This window comes from Oncorhynchus gorbuscha, linkage group LG25, assembly GCF_021184085.1.
Source record: "Oncorhynchus gorbuscha isolate QuinsamMale2020 ecotype Even-year linkage group LG25, OgorEven_v1.0, whole genome shotgun sequence".
Classification (NCBI taxonomy): domain Eukaryota; kingdom Metazoa; phylum Chordata; class Actinopteri; order Salmoniformes; family Salmonidae; genus Oncorhynchus; species Oncorhynchus gorbuscha.
The window spans coordinates 31,673,509-31,693,344 of record NC_060197.1 but is presented as its reverse complement, the minus strand read 5'-3'; the positions used below and the strand labels follow the sequence as shown (position 1 = coordinate 31,693,344).

The 19,836-nt window shown below is 44.6% G+C and overlaps 1 protein-coding gene across 3 annotated transcripts; it reads left to right on the top strand.

Annotated features, from left to right (window-relative positions):
• Nucleotides 1-1,139: 1,139 nt before the first annotated feature.
• LOC124014219 (B-cell CLL/lymphoma 6 member B protein-like) lies at nt 1,140-5,777 on the top strand. 3 transcript variants are annotated; one of them, XM_046329001.1, is made up of 11 exons: nt 1,140-1,464; nt 1,784-1,870; nt 2,002-2,228; nt 2,321-2,566; nt 2,891-3,082; nt 3,225-3,617; nt 3,755-3,870; nt 4,022-4,168; nt 4,368-4,510; nt 4,846-4,983; nt 5,291-5,774. In XM_046329001.1, exons 2-11 carry the CDS (start codon nt 1,838-1,840, stop codon nt 5,429-5,431), a joined length of 1,776 nt encoding a protein of 591 aa, XP_046184957.1. In that variant the 5' UTR covers nt 1,140-1,464; nt 1,784-1,837; the 3' UTR covers nt 5,432-5,774. The 3 variants fall into 3 exon arrangements, with proteins under 3 accessions (XP_046184957.1, XP_046184958.1, XP_046184959.1); XM_046329002.1 differs by having other exon boundaries at nt 1,146-1,464; nt 4,022-4,159; nt 5,291-5,772; XM_046329003.1 differs by having other exon boundaries at nt 1,218-1,362; nt 5,291-5,777.
• Nucleotides 5,778-19,836: the final 14,059 nt, after the last annotated feature.

The following is a 19,836-nucleotide window of genomic DNA, read 5'->3' as shown; positions in this document are numbered from 1 at the left end:
AGCAGCCCGTCTATTAGGTCTGTGTGTTGTAATGTCATGCACCTCTTTGTGAACCAAGCCTGTGCTTAAGATGGTCACTTTTTTCCACTTGTTTTTAAGTTAATGCTGACCTTTGACACTTTGTCCCCCCCCCCCCATCCCCTCCCCATGTCTCCTGCTCCACTTATTATTGACGGATGTCCTGCGCAGGCGTTTTCCTCCTCTTCTTGGTGCGCCTCGCAGGATGCATTCATATATGGTGTGTGTGTGCATGTGTGTGCGTGTGTGTGTGTGTGTGTGTGTGTGTGTGTGTGTGTGTGTGTGTGTGTGTGTGTGTGTGTGTGTGTGTGTGTGTGTGTGTGTGTGTGTGTGTGTGTGTGTGTGTGTGTGTGTGTGTGTGTGTGTGTGTGTGTTCGGCAGTTCCTGCGCATCTGTCCTCTGCTTTTCTAATAGTCTTGGCGGTTGTTGTTTTGCAAGCCAGGGAGAGAGTATCTCCCATATCGCCCCCCTGCCTCCCTCCTCCCCACACTCTCCCGTTTCCTTCCTCTAAGTGCCCATAATACGTTGGCCCCTCCCCTCAGGCAGTAGGCCAGAAGCTTCCGGAAGGCTTTACGGAGAGCTCATAACTTTACGTTCACCTGGATCTGTCACCTCAGAAATATACTCTTTATGACTGCATGACTAAGAGGTATGCATCATGTCATTTGCGAGTCTCGGTCTGATTTTAACACAGATTTTGCTGTATGCTCACCCTCAAGTTGCAGTGAGTTGAGTAAGGATACTATATGTGTCTGGTGTGAAAGAAATGGTTCCAGCCTGATGTATGTGGAAGTGCAACGTGAAATCCATCAAGTCAATGGCTTCTGCTCTGTCTATACAATGTTACATTTCAAGAATGGTCCCTTCTCTGATATCTGAAGAGCCTCAGTTCCCGAGGGGCAGGTTGTGAGTTTGGAACAAGGTTTGTTTATCTAACATGTAGGTGTTCTTTAACTTCCTGGAGAGGGTTCATGGGGAGGAAGGCGTTGGTGGTGGAGGATGGAGGATGTTCTTCTCTGACCCTAAGGTTCAGCTCCTGGAGAGCCTCACCCTCAGCAACATAATCCCTATTCCCTTCGGATCCTCGTATATATTTGTTCTACTCACACCACTTTCCTGTCATTACTTTGTTTGCAGAGACTATGGGGTTAGAAAAACGAATAGTCCACTAAAAATACCCTGCCGGGTGGCCTTTTCCTGCAGGCAGCACAGCTTCCAGGGTACGTGTGGGCCGTTGAGGAAAGAGGACATGAGTGGAGCTGGTCTGCATGCGGCTTCCTGCGCTATGTTATAAAGACTCCCCTCCCTCCGGCTAACCTCCACAGTCTTTCTCAGACAACTGTGGTAGGTTATATCTTGGGATAGCTGTATTGAGGTAGCTGACAGTTGAACTGAGGGTTGCGAGGTCAGCATTGTGCACATTGGTTCTCGTCCCTGCTGGTCGGGGTGAGTGGTTACCTCCATGTTTATTTAAGGGTTCGATCATGTTTCATGATGTTTGATAACATTTAGGGGTTGCCTGGATTGGTGTGATTGAAACCGGCGTCAGGGATGCTCGTTATACCACTTTTCTGTCTAAAAGTACATTCCATCAACATGGTTTCACCCGGAGGGCGAATTATGTTGTTGATAAGAATCTATTTTTGTGGCTATTTCTTTTTTTTTTGGTATTTTTCATGATGTAATGAGATCCATGTCTTGTACATGAAGTGTTTCATATTAAGTTGCATTATGTTTCAGTGTCGTCATGTTTTGCTCCCTGCAGGTACGAGTAGGGAGCTGGTCTCACCTAACAGAGGCGTCCAGGAGACTCCCCTCTATGTATTCTCTAGCTGGTGCCTTCCTCAACAAGGTAGGTCAATGTGAGAGAGCTGCACTTTTACTGGGACAGTACATTGTACATTTTAGAAACTTTAATATAATACATAGTGCCATTGTAACTCTACCGTTATATATCTTTTGCCTTCCACTCCCAAACAAAAGATGAGCAAGATCCAGGTGGCGGAGGGATACCAGGTTGGAGGAAGGCGTGCGGTGGTGGCGTCTGATGCGGTTGCTGCGGAGGGATATGTGAAGGAGTTTACGCGCCACTCCAACGACGTCCTGCTGAATCTGAATGAGCTGAGGCACCGGAACATTCTGACTGATGCCACCCTCATGGTGGGCGCTGCCCAACTGCAGGCTCACTGTGCTGTGCTCATTGCCTGCAGGTCAGCTCAGAGGATAATATGCATTGTAATCTTCTTGTTCTTGTTCTTCTTGTTCTTGCACTAAATTGCACATTCTGTCCTCTCTCTCTCAGTGGGTTCTTCTACTCCCTGTACTGCCATCGTGTGTCCTCCCCCGTACAGAGTGGTGCTGGAGGCCAGGCCCTAACCCTGTCTCTCCCTGACTCCCTGGACCCCTCCAGCGTCTCCCTGCTTCTGGACTTCATGTACACCTCCCGGCTGCCCCTCACGTCACACACCGTCCCCGGGGTGCTCGCCGTCGCCACCTACCTGCAGATGGACCACGTGGCTGACACCTGCAGAGCGTTCATGTTACACATGTGAGCCCCTTTTTTTCTATAAGTCTATGGGTGAGCCTTGGGGGGTGTGAGGTAAGAGAGTGATGATGCTAGCTAACAGGATAAACTAAAATCACCCATGGGGAAAGTTTACTGAAAATTGACTGAAATACCATGTCAGCTAGAGACTTTGGGGTAGACTTGAATAGGCAGTTAGCTGTAAGCGTTTTAAGCTTTAAATAGGCTTCTAAATCTGTCTTCCAGGCTGCTGGTCGAAACTATGTTAAAGAATCCTTTACCTATGGTCTATAGTTAATTGGTTTTGACTGGCGTTACCTGACAGTTCCTTTTTCTTTCCCCACACAGTGAGAGGATGAGAGGGACGCCCCCTCAAGTGGAGCTGGACTCCACGGTGTCTGCAGTGTTCGAGGCACCCTCAGGGGGAGTTCCTCCCAGTCCCCCTATCAATGGAAGACCCCGCCCGTCTGTTCTCGCTGTCTCCACCCCCTCACAGCCCGCAGCGGAGGCTGAGGGCCATATTTGCCCTGACTCAGCCAGGTGAGAGAGAGAGAGAGAGTGAATGTGTGTGTACATGTGTCTGCTTATCTCTTTCTCAGTACTGTGTGTGTGCGTTTGTCTCTATGTGCCATTGTCTATGTTCAGTTTGCTCATTACATGAGTTCCTTTTTTTCTCCTGCAGGGTCCCTGGAGACATCCGGGCCTCTCTGCAGCCAGGGACTTTCCTGACCCATAAGCCCAGGGCAAAGGAACTAAAGTTGGAGCCTGAATCCCCTCTCCCGACACCCTCTCCAGAAAGCCCATCCCGCTCCAGCTGCCAGCCCAACTCTCCTGCTGAGTCCAAAACCTGTAACATGGGTGAACCCAAGAACAGCCCTGACCCTAAGGCGTGCAACTGGAAGAAGTACAAGTACATCGTCCTCAATCCATTCTGTGCCTTAACCACAGTGAAGGAGGAGGAGCCTGAAGAGGTCCAGCAGCAGCTTAGGCACACCCCCACCTCTGATAGGATGGAGGTGACATTGAAGCCAACTATAGAGGTGTGGCCAGGGGAAGGATCTGGCCAAAATGACAGGTGTGTTGTCAATATTTTGCAATACTGGTATTTTAAAACCAACAAGTCATATTGACCAAATAAACTATCCAAGGAGTTAGTTTAAATGGGCTAACTTGGCACTGATGTTGACAATATGACTATGTTCTGTCTTCCAGGCACGTCTCCTGCTATGATGTCCCTGGCCGTAGCCCTCCTCTGGTGCCCCTCACAGGGCTGTCAGCACACTCTGCGGACCACCCCATGGAGCCTCCCACCCACAAGGAAGGAACAGGTACTACAGCAGTTACTACAACCTAAAACACTTATTTTCTCCAGCTAAACAGTGAGAGATCATACTTGTTGTATGCTTACAATGTACATACGTGTCACATGTATATATATGAGATACGTATTAGGATATATTTTCTGCCCCGCCCTGTCAGCCTCGCCTTGCTATCTGGCACCCCGCCCATTGGAGCCAGAGGCTGCCCATCACTGCCAACACCCAATCAAGTGCAAGAATTACGGCTTGCCATTCCGTTACTCCGACAACCTGAGCGTGATAAAGGCTGTCTGCAAAGGTAAGCCAGGTAACCAATGACATCTGATGATGTGGTCATTTGACATACAAACCTCCATGACATGATGTTTGAGTGCCATTTATTATCAAAGTAACGAACGGAGGTACTGCAGCAGTTTGGACAGTTATGCATTATGGCTGCAGTTGATTATCCCCATAGGTAGTTGATGTGTGTGTTTCATTGAACTTCTCTTTTCCTTCTTTTCCAGCCCCTGCTGCCGGCGACAAGCCGTACCGCTGCAACGTGTGTGGTGCCCAGTTCAACCGGCCCGCCAATTTGAAGACTCACTCCCGCATCCACTCTGGAGAGAAGCCCTACCACTGTGATACCTGCGGGACCCGATTCGTTCAGGTGAGGACCCACCACAGATGAGGGACAGGTGTTGAACAGAGGGTGTGTGTGTGTGTGTGTGTGTGTGTGTGTGTGTGTGTGTGTGTGTGTGTGTGTGTGTGTGTGTGTGTGTGTGTGTGTGTGTGTGTGTGTGTGTGTGTGTGTGTGTGTGTGTGTGTGTGTGTGTGTGTGTGTGTGTGTGTGTGTGTGTGTGTGTGTGTGTGTGTGTGTGTGTGTGTGTGTGTGTGTAGGAAAAGTGTAAGGTCGAAGTCAAAGTTGATGTTATAGCCATGTTATGTTATACGTTATTTATCAATGTACATTTGGCTGACCCGTGCACGTGTGTTAACCTACAGGTGGCCCACCTGCGAGCCCATGTACTGATTCACACAGGGGAGAAGCCCTATCCCTGTCACACCTGTGGCACTCGCTTCCGTCACCTGCAGACCCTGAAGAGCCACCTGCGTATTCACACGGGCGAGAAGCCTTACACTGTGAGTACATCACTCACACCTTACAAAGAACTGCATTGTTGGTTAACGACTTGAGAGTAAGAATTTCCTGGTAAGGTCTACACCTGTGGTATTTCTGCGCATGTGACGAATACAATTTGATTTGACACACACATTCGTGTGCAGACAGACACACATATACACGCAGGCGCGCCGCACACCTCTTGTGTTTGACCTCTTGCAATACAAACAGTTGTTCCATGACGAAATGGATCATTTGTCTGTTTACAACCATCAACAACATTATGATGCCATGACATTGCCCTCTCCCCTCCCCTCCCTCTCCCAGTGTGAGAAGTGTGACCTGCACGTCCGCCACAAGAGCCAGCTGCGTCTCCACCTGAGGCAGAAGCACGGCGCCGTCACCAACAACAAGATCCACTACAAGGTCCTGGCCGACCCCTACCAGTCCATCCTGCAGGCCTGTTAAATGTCTTCCCTTTGAACCCGGACTTTAACCCCTAACCCCATTATAACACCTAAACATATAGTTGGAAGTACATGGGTCCTGTATGTGATTAGCCAATCAAGCCATGATGTTCTAATATGATTTGGGGAAAGACAGCAGGACCAGAGATCTGAGCTGATATGTAGATAGCATGCTGATGACTGTCCTCTACATGCTGTCAGTGAGGCACATATGAGTTAGGTTCAGTATGACCTGGATCTTGTCAAGAGTTACTGGGAGTAGTATGGAATGTTTTTGTAGCCCATCAGTTTGAGAGAGAGAGAGAGAGAGAGAGAGAGAGAGAGAGAGAGAGAGAGAGAGAGAGAGAGAGAGAGAGAGAGAGAGAGAGAGAGAGAGAGAGAGAGAGAGAGAGAGAGAGAGGATTTGACTGTATTAGAGTGATAGAGAGAATGATGTAGTAAATTGCTATGAGGTTGGGAGCTGTAGAAATGGATAGAGCACGTGAAAGAAAGTTGTATTTATTTTCCAGTCTCGCAGGTGTTTTTAGAGACTGGGACACATTGGGGATCGTTGAGTATTTGGAAGGGATACTACAAAGATGTCATTGCATAACAATATAGACAAAGATAGGTCAAAGATCATGATGCCCTCAGCACTACCGTGTGAATAGACTACCCCGATTGTGACAGCTTTAAATAGCTTTTTAACTCATGTTTATTTTTTACATACTTGGGGCTTTTGTATAATGATGTGTCATATTGGATCAGATATTTGCCCGTTACATCCCTGCTGTGTTTTTCTGAAGCTTTTTATTTAAATGTAAGATTATAACTCGTCATCCGTGATTAATTATAATTTTATGTCGGAGTCCAAGCAGGCACAGGACTTCCGGCTCTTGTATATGTATGAATATGGGCTCTCAGAGCATAAAAGCTAGATAATGCTACTGTAAAAAATGAATGAGAGATGATATTGATATCTGAAATTGTATGGTGTTCTTTTGCTGGACAAAGACAAGGACTGTTTTATACCAATTAAATGAAATTGATTGCCATTAACTACAAATGAGTTGTATCTTTTTAAGTTGTACTGTATATGTTAAACGTGTGAGGACTAAATAACATACCCCCTGGAGAGGGCTTGTGTATGCCTAAGTTCCTGTACCACCGTTAAGGAAACAACGATGTGGTACTACTGTATTTATCTGAAACGATTCAGACATGAGATATGGATGCAATCTAAATATTCAATATCATTTTGGACTCAGCATTCTACCCGCCATACTAATATTGAGTGATTTAGGATTTAGGGATGTAGGACTTTCCAAATCCACAGCATACACCGTTTGTTTTACTATCGTTGTGGGGAACAAACAATTGATTCCCATTTTAAAATCTTATTTTCCCGAACCCTTAGCCTAACCCTTACCCTAAACCCCTAACCCTAAACCCCTAACCCTAATTGTAACCGTAAACCTAACCCCGAAGTCTCTAGTAATACTATTCCTTGTGGGGCCCGGCAAAATGCTTTACTATCCTTGCAAAGAATAGGGTGTCACAGATGAGATCATCAGGTCCTTCTGCCTGCCACAAGCCCATCACAGAGCAGGAACTGAGGGTGACAGACGGTTGGAGAGTTCAGCAGGGGCCACTGCCCCCTTCACCACAGGAAGCAGTATGCTATCACATAGTGGATGGCAGTGTGCACTCCGCATTACAGCCCTACCGGAAACAGGTGCCCAGGTCTCTATCTATTGTTCCTTCCCTCAACAACAGCCAGACCCAGAGAGCGGTTTGCGTCATTGTTGGCTCCTCTGCACAAGAAGTGAGTCATGGGGGTTTGAAGGGTGAGTTAATGGGAGGAAGGAAGTCTAGGGAGGAGATGTGTGTTTTTGGTTTTGCTATCCTTGTGGGGACCAGTAGTCCTATACAGTGCACTACCTTTGGCCAAGCCCTAGTCTGACCAGAGCCCTTGTCAAAAGTAGTGCACTATAGGGGATTCAGTGCTATTTCGGGTGCAACCTGTGTGAATACTATCTGTCTAATCCTTGTTTCTACCTTCCTTGATTCCACTCAAAGCACATTGGAGGACGAGGTCTGAGGGAGGGAACTTGTGTAACGGATGTGAAACGGCTAGCTTAGTTAGCGGTGCGCGCTAAATAGCGTTTCAATCGGTGACGTCACTTGCTCTGGGACCTTGAAGTAGTGGTTCCCCTTGCTCTGCAAGGGCCGTGGCTTTTGTGGAGCGATGGGTAACGATGCTTCGTGGCTGACTGTTGTTGATGTGTGCAGAGGGTCCCTGGTTCGCGCCCGGGTATGGGCGAGGGGACGGTCTAAAGTTATACTGTTAAACTTGGATCCACTACTCCAATGCGCTCCTTTGAGAGTCATTGAGGAAACATGGATAGAGGATGCATTACGTTTGCAGACACAGCCATTGTCTGTGAGGGAACGGCAGCGAGGAGAAGAGGCATTTGGAGAAATGTTGGACACGAGAGGGGACTTTCCAACCCCTTCCCCCAGCCTTTCCATCAACGAGATGGTCACTGACATGACATGGCCTACCGTCTGTAAACCAACAGACATTTCATCTGCTGACCCATATTAGTTCTTGACACTGGCAGCATCCTCACACATGTCAATGTTTGTATCACACGTTACAGGCTATCTATCAATTGATCATTCATTCTATGCTCCATAACCAGCGCGGACTATTCTCCACGTTTCTTCAATCACTTTGGCACATTTTTCAGATGTAAGTGATATATTTTTAAAAGCTCCAAGTACAAAACTCTAAACCGATAACACGACCCACTGTGCAAGAACTGGGTGAATCAACGTTGAAAACTGACTGGATTTGCAAGAAGTCATCAACTTAAGGGAATTTTGTATTTTTTTCCCCACCCAACTTTTAAACTTAATCCAATGAGATGGTGACATGTATTTCTCGTTGATTAAATGTTGAATTCACATTGACATCTCAACCAAATATAAATCACAACTAGACGTTGAACTGACGTCTGTGCCCAGTGGTTAGTAATGTCCCCTATCTTATGTGCTGAACCCTTGGTTGTGCATTCATTGGGGTTTCACACAGCTTTCACCCCTGAGACATTCATGCAAAAGCTTTTTGTGAAATACCATGAGCATGGGCCTCCAGAGTGGCGCAGTTGTCTAAGGCACTGCATCGCCGTGCCCTAGAGATCTGTGTTCGAGTCCTGGCTCTGTTGCAGCCGGCCGTGACTGGGAGACCCATGTGGTGGCGTACAATTGGCCCGGCGTTGTTCGGGTTAGGTGATGGTTTGGCCGGCAGGGATGTCCTTGTCCCATCACGCACTAGCGACTCCCGGTGCAGTGCACGCTGGCATGGTCGTCAGGTGTACGTTGTTTCCTCCGACACATTGGTGCTGTTGGCTTCCGGGTTAAGTGGGCATTGTGTCATGAAGCAGTGCGGGTTTGGTACCTTCCTCTCTCCCGAGTCTGTATGGGAGCTGCAGCGATGAGACAAGACTGTAACTACCAATTGGGGAGAAAAGGGAGTAAAAAATAAATAAATAGCATGAGCACATTTTGTTTAGTCACCAATAAATAATGTACTGTAATTATAGGCTCACCATTTAGTCATATTAACTACCATTTAATCCCATAGCAAAAAAATATAAGACATACATGTAGTGCTGAATAGAAAGAATAGAAAATTGTCAATAAAATTGTACATACAGTATTTGACTAGAACCTGATATTTTATCCGATGGCAGGATGTGTGCATGTTGAGAAATATGTCAGTCTTACAGTTTCATTATCCTTATACAGTACATATGTAGGACAAATATTGCACGAATATTTGACTTGTCAATTGATACAGTATCGCCTGCCTCTCTGCTTGAAATTCAACAGCTTACAGTGCATGATATTCATATAATATGACTGGTCGGTAGGGTAACCTCCGGGATTTCCGCGGTCCAGTGCTGTATGCCAGCCAGTTACCAGAAACTCATCTTACCACCGAGTTCCACAGTCTTCACGGGTGTTAAAAGTGTTGTCTCCTATTTGTGAGTTTGATGAAAAGTGTTCCTTCTCCACACACGGTTGTCAAGAGTGGTGGAAATGGAAGAAGAGACAATCTCTCCCAGTCCATAAGGTGGCATCCCGCCCTTTCAGATGGCACGGATGTCTCGCTGTCTGCTCCGACCAATGGCACGTCTGAGCAGTGTCGCCCTGGATCATGCCAACTGTGATGTCAGGATACAGGCTACAATTTGTTGTGTCCCCCCATGCTTCTGCAGCGTCCTCATGCTGACGATTCCCAAGGCCTCAGTGGCCATTTTGAGGGAGGAATATCCTCCCGTATCCAGAAGCAGGCAATCCGAGTGGTTCCCGTGTCGAAATCTGCTGGATCTTCAACTTTGCCTCCCATTCTAGCAAGCACTTCACCTCAGTCTATAAACTCAGAATGCTCAAAGAACCGCTGGTGGCTGTGGAGTCGAGGGGGCAAGCAGTTACACACATCCATACTACTGTCCCACATTCAGACTCTAGGCCTCATAAGAAACCAGAAAAAGAGCTGTCTAACTCCATCTCAGCGCATTCCATTTCCGGGTCTTGAGCTAGACTCACTCACGTATCATGCTTTTCTATCCCCAAGGAGAGTGTCCGGGTTTGGGCCCTGCCAAATTTTGATTGGGTCACACAGTGCGTTTTTTGCCAGTGCCTATGCCTACTGGGGATGATGGATTCTGTGAAGGAAGTCGTTCCCGTGGGGCTATTGTTGATATGGCCCTTCCATCGCTGTGCTAGCCACTCACCTGGACGCATCTCACAGTCTAAGTCGGTCACTTCAGGTGTCCCTGTCAGGCCTACGGGCTATGGCCCAGTGGTGGGACCTTCTGCTATTATCAGGGGGCTCCCATGGGCTGAGTTGTATCCTGCAAGATAATCACGACAGACACATCCTCCCAGAGGGTGGGGTGCGCTGTACAAAGTGACTCAATTTGGGGGGTTTGCCACTGGTGAAGAGCGCGCTGTATTTCAATTACCCGGAGTATCTGGTGCTCAGGCGCTTCTCCCTGTTTTTGTCAGGCCGGCTTGTGATGGTCAGAACCAACAATGTGTCAGTGGTGGTGGGTATCAACAGATGGGGACAGACTATCTCTATCCCGCCTAACATTGACCCGCTCCCTATCGCTGGGCAGCAGTGCACACATGCTTTCGCTTTGGGCAACGCATGTCTCCAGTTGCCTCAACTTGGATGCAGATGTTTTATCCAGGTGGGACCCTCTCTCTCAGGAGTGGAAGCTCTCCCAGGTATGTGACATTTTCGGCAGGTCCAAAGTAGATCTTTACGCGTCACACGAAAATGTGCAGTATAGTTTTATCGAAGAGGAACCCGAGTGACCCGTTGGGAACGGATGCACTGGCGATTCTTGTGGTTCACCATTGGCCCAGGCAGCCTTGGTTCACGCAGGTCATTTATGTTGGGACTCCCATTGCACAGGGATCTGTTGTCCCTGGAACACGGCATGTTTGGCAAGCGAGGCCAGAGATTTGAATCCTTTTGGCCTGGCCTCTAAGAGGGCCAAACTGATGGCTAGAGATATACCTCTGAATGTTATTGCTACCATTCAGTCTGCAAGTGCACCCTCCACGAGAGGGCTGTATTCGTATATAAGTGGCAAGCCTTTGAGCTCTGGTGCCAAGATAAAGGACTTGTTCCTTATCAGTGCTCTGTGCATTCTTCACTTTAAAAGTGTACATGGCCACATCTCAGCGAGCCATGTGGAAATTGATTGAACCTTACCGGGGGATAACCCGCTGGTGGTGTGGTTCCTGAAATGTCTACGTCGTCTCAGACCAGTCTCTAAACCTATTGCGACCTCATGGGACTTGGCGCTGGTTTTGGAGGCACTGTTCCCCCTTTGAGCCTCTGGAATCGGTGGATATGAAGATCCTTTCCTACAAAACGTCCCTGCTCAGCACTTTGGCATCGACTAAACGTGTTGGGGACCTCCACGAGTTATCCGTACACCCTTCCTGTACTCAATTCGCCCCGGGTCGACTCTATGGTTACGTTGTGTCCAAATGTGGCCTTCACCCCGAAAGTCATGGCTGTGTCCTGCAGGTCCTCGGCTTTTGAGCTATTTCCCTTTTCACCTCCTCCTTTTTCTTCTGAAGAACAACAGAGGACACATGCCCTGTGTCCGGTGCGAGTTTTACCCACATACATTGAAATGACCCGGGATATCCGGTTACGTGACCAACTTTTTGTCTGTTTTGCTAATCCAGCTCGCGGCCGGGCGCTGTCTAAGCAGAGGCTCCCTGGCATATAGCAGCAAGGGGCAAGGGTTACTACGCGGTGTACGCGCCCACTCCACCAGGGATCTGCGTCTTGGGCGTTGTTTAAAGGGTTGACTATAGGAGATATTTGTGCGGTGGTGAGTTGGGCATCAACACACACTTTTGTGAGGTTTTATTGCTTGGATGTCACTGCACCCAGTGTAACACACAGTCTGCTTATGGCTGGGACTGGGGAAAGTCACTAAGCAGTGCGTCGTATTCGCAATACCCAGACTGCCGCATCTGGAGAGGTCAGGTCTGGGTGATCTGCCATGGCTCGTATCATGTAGTATCCCTTGGGGTCGGCTTGAGGCATGATTATATTTTCCCATAGTATATATGGTCCTTCTGTAGCTCAGTTGGTAGAGCATGGCGCTTGTAACGCCAGGGTAGTGGGTTCGATTCCCGGGACCACCCATACGTAGAATGTATGCACACATGACTGTAAGTCGCTTTGGATAAAAGCGTCTGCAAAATGGCATATATTATATTGTACCGAAGTTGAATGGCTAAAAAGGGAACGTAGCGTTATAGCTACTGTTCCTTGCGGGATGGCAATGAGGTACACCACCACCTACACCACCCCGCACCACCCATTCCTGGACTCTGTGAAGAGCGGTATTAAATGAAGGAATGAATCTGAGCCTCACGCTTACAGTATCACCTGTACAGATTTCATTGGCCTTGTCAGGCGCGGTGGTGTAAAGTACTTAAGTAATAGTGCCCCTGACTACCAAAAAAAAACATATGGTTTGCTTAATGTAAGCAATTAGAAATTGTTTTTACTTTTTCTTTTGATACTTAAGTATATTTAAAACCAAATACTTTAAGACTTTCACTCAAGTAGTATTTTACTGGGTGACTTTCACTCTTACTTGAGTAATTTTCTATTAAGGAATCTTTACTTTTACTCAAGTATGACAAATGGGTACTTTTTCCACCACTGGTCAGGAGTGATTGTATATCCTTCAACCAAAGCCGCGAGAGTGTGACTCCCCATAATATATGGTACCTCGTTTCCCTCCGTCAGGGAACATTAGTTATAGTCATAATGCTACGTTATGAAACTATATACAGTACCAGTCAAAAGTTTGGACACACCTACTCACTTTTTCTTTATTTTTACTATTTTCTACATTGTAGAATAATAGTGAATACATCAAAACTATGAAAAAACACATATGGAATCATGTAGTAACCAAAAAAGTGTAAAACAAATCAAAATATATTTTAAATTTGGATTTTTCAAAGTAGCCACCCTTTGCCTTGATGACAGCTTTGCACACTCTTGGCATTCTTTCAACCAGTATCAATGCATTTCAAATTAACAGGTGAGCCTTGTTAAAAGTTAATTAGTGGAATTTCATTCCTTCTTAGTGCGTTTGAGCCAATCACTTGTGTTCTGACAAGGTAGGGTGGTATATAGAAGATAGCCCTAAATGTTTTTTCATAGTTTTGACGTCTTCACTATTATTCTACAATGTAGAAAACTGTAAAATTAAGAAGAAAACAATTGAATTAGTAGGTGTGTCCATACTTTTGACTGGTACCGTAGGTTAACTACGCACCTCATCATTTTGGTTTAGTAGCTATCAACTTTGAGCAGATTAATGAAGTGATAGGTAATTGTATTGTCAACAAATTACAAGAAAATCATTGAAAAAATGAATTGAATATAGGATTTTTAATAGCAGATACTTAGATTGAATATCTATTCAAATTGAAAGACTGATTTGGTACAGTGGATTTGTGTATTTCTTTGTTGTACTCAGTAAATTGAAAATGTGCTCGGGGTTTTGAAACATGAGAAATTTTGATGATCTGTTTTTATTTTTATGCTTAGAGTTGGAAATGAACGACATCCTTGCAAAAATTAAACAAAACAAAAACGAATATAACAAAATGTAGATTTCTTTAATTGCACTGCTCATTGTATTGCCAGTCTGATAGAATTGAGTTTGGGGCCAATTGGCATAGGTGAAAATGTGAATGTGAAAATAATTTTTGGTTGTGATGTTGGAGAAGTGTGTGTGTATGTGTGCGCGTGCGCATGTGCGTGTGCCCTTGTGTGTGTGTATCCAATAGTACAGGACACAATGGGTTGAGTTACCCTCAACATGAGTTAAAGTGTTCTTTTACTTCCCTCTAGTGTTGGTTTCTGTTAGTTGGTAAAACTGCACTTTAGAGTCACAACTAATCTCGGTTAACCCCATAGAGAGTGATAGAGGACTGTAGTGCTCAAAAGTCTGTTTTAACATGTGCAGCGTCATTGAGGAATTCCACATTTTTTAAGTAGTCAACTGGGTGGGACATCCTATGGGTTAAGATAGAATCACATAATTTCATCCAGGTCATCAGAAGGGACAAGCCAATGAATTATACTCGTGATCAAACATTACATAACTGCAGGTGGAAGGAAATGGCCAATCTTGGCTTTATATCTGTTCAAACAACACACTCCAGTTGGCAGTATGCACTCTTTCAGTTTGTTCACCAACTCAGAGGTAGTAGAAAAAGGAAACTGACTACTTAAAAATGGAGATGGGCTCAATCAATGGTGCTGCCCATGTGCTCACAGACACCATAATGGGACAGATACAATGATGAGTCCTCTATCATTCTTTATGCTTAACCCAGAACTAAAGTCTGGTTCCTCTGGTTGGTTGGCCATTCCTATGGTGGAAATTAATGAGGGAAAAATTGAGTTTTGGGATATATGCCGAAAATGAGGTCTGAGGTTAAGGCTTACACGGAACCCAAACTGGCTGCAAGCGTGCGCCACCATGCGCTATCGTGCATACATTTATTTTGTCCCACTACACCAAACGGGATCACGACACGCAGGTTAAAATATCAAAACAAACTCTGAACCAATGACATTAATTTGGGGACAGGTCGAAAAGCATTAAACATGTATGGCAATTTAGCTAGTTAGCTTGCACTTGCTAGCTAATTTGTCCTATTTAGCTAGCTTGCTGTTGCTAGCTAATTTGTCCTGGGATATAAACATTGAGTTGTTATTTTACCTGAAATGCACAAGGTCTTCTACTCCGACAATTAATCCACAAATAAAACGGCCAACCGAATCATTTCTAGTCATCTCTCCTCCTTCCAGGCTTTTTCATCTTTGAAATTATATGGTGATTGGCATCTACACTTTTACCACGACAACTGGCAAACCATTTCATGGGTATAACCAATGAGGAGATGGCATGTGGGTACCTGCTTCTATAAACCAATGAGGAGATGGGAGAGGCAGGACTTTCAGCACGATCTGCGTCAGAAATAGGAATGACTTCTATTTTAGCCCTTGGCATCGCAGACGCTCGTTGGCGCGCGCGAGCAGTGTGGGTGCAATAATTGAATAACATGGATTTCTAAATATATTTTGTGACGCTCGCGCACCCGACGTGTCCGGTCTGGTCAGCATGTTAGGATATCTTATTTGTTTTGTTCTATCAGATAATATCAGTCATTTTATCATGACCTTTCTGATTGATGAAGCCTTTATGTGATTTATGTGCTTGTATTGATTGCATAAATGCTTCAACATTCACAAAAAGTTAGCTGATGAAGATTATACCATAAAATGTATAAGAACTAAGAGGGGATTCTTACCAACAAGTATAGATTTAAAACACTTTGACAGCGCTATCTAGTGGTCAGAACCTAGTAATATCAGGATGTTAGGATGGGACATAAATCTAACAAATTCAATGACTAATTTATCCAAACAGGGGGGAAAAAACATCACCATATTACCTGAGAATACATTACATAGGATGAAGAAACAATACTCCAAGCCGCAGTTCCATGCTACTTGTCAGACGTAGGAAATTTATATACTTGTTGTTGGGGTGCAATTGGCGTAGGGTGTAGGGGGTTGTTGGTGATTTTTTTGGCAATTTCTTTGGATTCCTCATGTCTAACTCATTGTTAGAAAAAGGTTTGGTCCAAATCAGATGTTAGGTACTATATTCATTGAATATTAAATTAATCCTATAGATCAAAATGGGCAATTTGGGTGCAATCGATTTGTTTAATTTCTCAGAGATCAAACTACATTTAAACAAAATAATGTTGAAGGAAAGCTAATCTTACCTGTTTCTAACAACAGAAACAATTTCAGAACAATCTGAGATGGTGGGTGTCAAAATCCTTTCCTGTTCTTTTTTAGGTGGAATGACCCTGCAGTATCTTATTTTGTGTGGGGTTAAGTGCTTGGCTCAAGGCGACAACAGCAGGAGATACAATACATTAGATCAGAGACCAGCAGCCCTCCGTTGTCAATACCAGTGATAATAATGAATTATATTTTGTAAAGTGGCTCCTTGCATCATACAACACAATTGGGGGGGGGGGGGGGCTTTCAGACAAGTAAAAAGATCAGTCCTACTTGTCAGACTAATGAGTTAATATCAAGCCAATGTCAATGTCTCTAGCCACAGCTCGGCCACAAGCAGCGACCCAGTAGAACTTGACAGATGCCTACCATTGCATCCCACCCCCAATTGGATCCCAGCCCACCATTGGAGAAACAATATTCAAAATCCAGCACCACAACCAGAAAAACTCATGGTAAAGTACACTCAACCAATTAAAATGAACATACAGACTCACACAGGAGAGAAAACCTTTAGCTGTGCTGACTGTGGAAAAAGTTTAATCAGAAGGGACACCTGAACTCTGAACATATGAATTCACACAGGAGAGAAATTCTTTAGCTGTGGTGACTGCAGGAAAAAACTTTAGTCAGAAAGCTTATCTGCTGAAGCATATGAATAAAGTCCACAAAGAAAGAAAACAGAATGAAAACTGAAAGAACAAAGAAAAATTAGGACAAAAAGTTGTTCTGTCAGAAGATGGGACTAAAAAGGCAGGATGTGGATTTTGATATAATTTGATTTTATTAGGATCGCCATTAGCTGACGGCAACGGCGACAGCTAGTCTTACTGGGGTCCGAAACAAAACGAAAAAGACATTACTGGCAAAAGACTACAATTTGCATAACACGTAGTATGTGTGCACATCTATCAGTTATACATGTCAGTACATACACACAACAAGTAGGTCTGCGTCTTGGGCGTCAGTACATACACACAATAAGTAGGTCACATGGGGGAGAGGTGTTGTTCCGTGAGGTTTTGCTTTATTTGTTTTTTGAAACCAGGTTTGCTGTTCATTTGCGCTATATCCGATGGAAGGGAGTTCCATGCACAAATGGCTCTGTGTAATACTGTATGTCTCCTTGAATTTGTTCTGGACTTGGGGACTGTGAAAAGACCCCTGGTGGCCTGTCTGGTGGGGTAAATGTGTGTCAGTGCTGTGTGTAAGTTGACTATGCAAACCATTTGGAATTTCCAACACATTCGTCTTTCTTATAAAAACAAAAAAGTGACGCAGTCAGTCTTTCCTCAATTCTTAGCCAAGAGAGACTGGCATGCATAGTATTCATTCATATTAGCCCTCTGATTACAATGCAGAGCGAGACATTCCGGCCCTGTTCTGGGCCATCTGCAGCTGAACTAGGTCTTTCTTTGCAGCACTTGACCATACGACTGGACAATAATCCAGATAAGATTCAACTAGAGCCTGCAGGACTTGTGGATTGTGGTGTCGAAAAGCAATGCATCTCTTTATTATGGACAGACCTCTCACCATCTTTACAACCATTCAATCTATATGTTTTGACCATGACAGTTGACAATCTAAGGTAACTCCAAGTAATTTAGTCCACACCATTCATTACCAGATTCAACTGAGGTCTAGAACTTAGGGAATTATTTGTACCAAATGCAATGCTCTTAGATTTAGAGATGTTCAGGACCGGTTTGTTACTGGCCACCCATTCCAAAACAGACCGCAACTCTTTGTTAATTAAGGGTTTCAGTGACTTCATTAGCTGGTGTTGCTGATGCATATGTGGTTGAATCATCAGCATACATGGACACACATGCTAAGACAACACTATTATAGGGAAGCAAAGCATTCTGTGGGTTTGAAATTCATAGATGTGTGTCGGATTCACTTTTGTAAAATGTTCTATGAATAACGGTTTATTTGAATGATGATGTAATGATGAAACAGTCCAGAGTATTGCAGGATGCTCACAGGCCTGCTGTTTAAAGTCTGGATGTTTTCAAGTTCTTAAAAACAGGAATATCTGTTTTTGTTGTTGTTTTAGAATGTCTCTCAGGGTAATGAGAGAATGGTCTGACTGATGTTGTTATGGGTATGTTAAGCTCCTAAAAAAACAATGAGGAGATGGGAGAGGCGGGACTTACAGCGTGTCGAGCGTCACAAATGGAACCAAGTTATATTTTAGCGCCTGGCTACGCAGATGCTTGTTGACATGCGCTAGCAGTGTGGGTGCAATGATTGAATAACATGTGTACATTTATTTCGCACACTTGCGCACGCGACGCAAGCGGTGTGGTCAGCATGTTAGTCTCCTAGTGAGGAGACTATAAAACGTAGCTAGATTCATAAACATATTTCTGGGAACTTGACCAAACTGTAAAACTAGCTAGCCAGCTATGGGATACTGTAGCTAGCTACCTGACAGGAGTGCTATCTAGATACGTTAGATTACTAGGTACATTAATAGCTTTAGGTTGGTTGTTTTTAAGCTCAACTTCCAGATTTCCACCAAGGACGTTGCCTCTCCGATCATCACTCTCCCTCGCTTGCGCAATGGACATTTAAGGTACACTCGGATGTGACGATGTAAAACGTAATTCAAGGGCTCAGGATTTAGGGCTGAAAGATGTCTACTTTGAGTTTGAAACGCAGCCTTAATGATTACAAGCATACCATAACATAACATGAAGCAGTCTCACTTCGCTTGAAAATATGGACACCACGTACTCAGTAACGTGGTGTATTGGCTTTCCTCTTGTCACTCTGTCATTTAGGTAATTCTCAGGGGGAGGGGGAGAGTGATGAAACATACATTTAGGAGCCACACTACCCATTGCATAAACTGATTCCCACAGGATAGAACTCATTTAGCTGTGATGACTGTGGGATTAGCTTCAGTCTGAAGAAGAACTTAATCAGGCATAAAAGGAACATGTACGGATTCACACAGGAGAGAAACCATTATCTGGGGTGTCTGTGGGAAAGCTTCAGTCTGAACGAAGGGAAACCTAACCAATCATATTCGGATTCACACAGGAGAAAAACAACAATTCACACAGGAGTGATGACTGTGGGAAAAGCTTCAATGTCAAGGGGAACCTAAATGCTCATAAACTGTCTCAACAACAGAAACAACATGGCTGCTCAGTCTGGTGAAAGTTTCACTAAGAATAATAATATGCTGAAGCATGTAAAAAATCCACAAAGAAAGAAAACGAGACAAATAAAGACGTTTAGGACACACGGACACAGAGAGTGGACTAAGTAAAGAAAGGTTGCATTTTGAGTGCAGCATTGCAAGGAATCTTGAAGAATGTTCTGCCCTCACAGGCACCCGAACCTGTAGAGATGTGACTTGAAGTGTACTGTAAGGAGTGGAATGGTTTCTTTGTAGTTTTTCTCTATCATTCACTACCCTGTAAAGTAGGTGGCAGCTATATACCTTATAGGTTGAAGTCTCCCAATAAACCCCAAAAGAAGACACTTGGAAAAGACTGAAATGACTGTTTTGATTTAGCATTCCTTCATGTTTCATTCCTAAAGAAATACCTACTGAACTAACTAAATAAGCTACCCAACTCTCATTAGATTTGAAATGTACAGTTGTTAAAGGTTTAACATTTTCCCTGTGTTTTACAAATGTTCCATTCCGAAAATAGTGTCTGCAGGTTTTTGATCCTCCTAATTAGTAAGGATCTCCCCTCACCTGGTTGTCTATGTCTTAATTGAAAGGAAAACCCCAAAACCCACAGACTCTAGGCCCTCCATGGAAATAGTTTGACACCCCTGATATAAAGCATATAACTAGGTCTGGATTTGTTTAGAGCTTTGATCGGCATCAAAATTCAAGTTTGATGCTGTGTACTGTACCTGAGCCTGTGAGCCATACATCAAATACATTTTATGAGCCCTACATTAAAATACATTTCATGAGCCGAAATTATTGTGCTGTT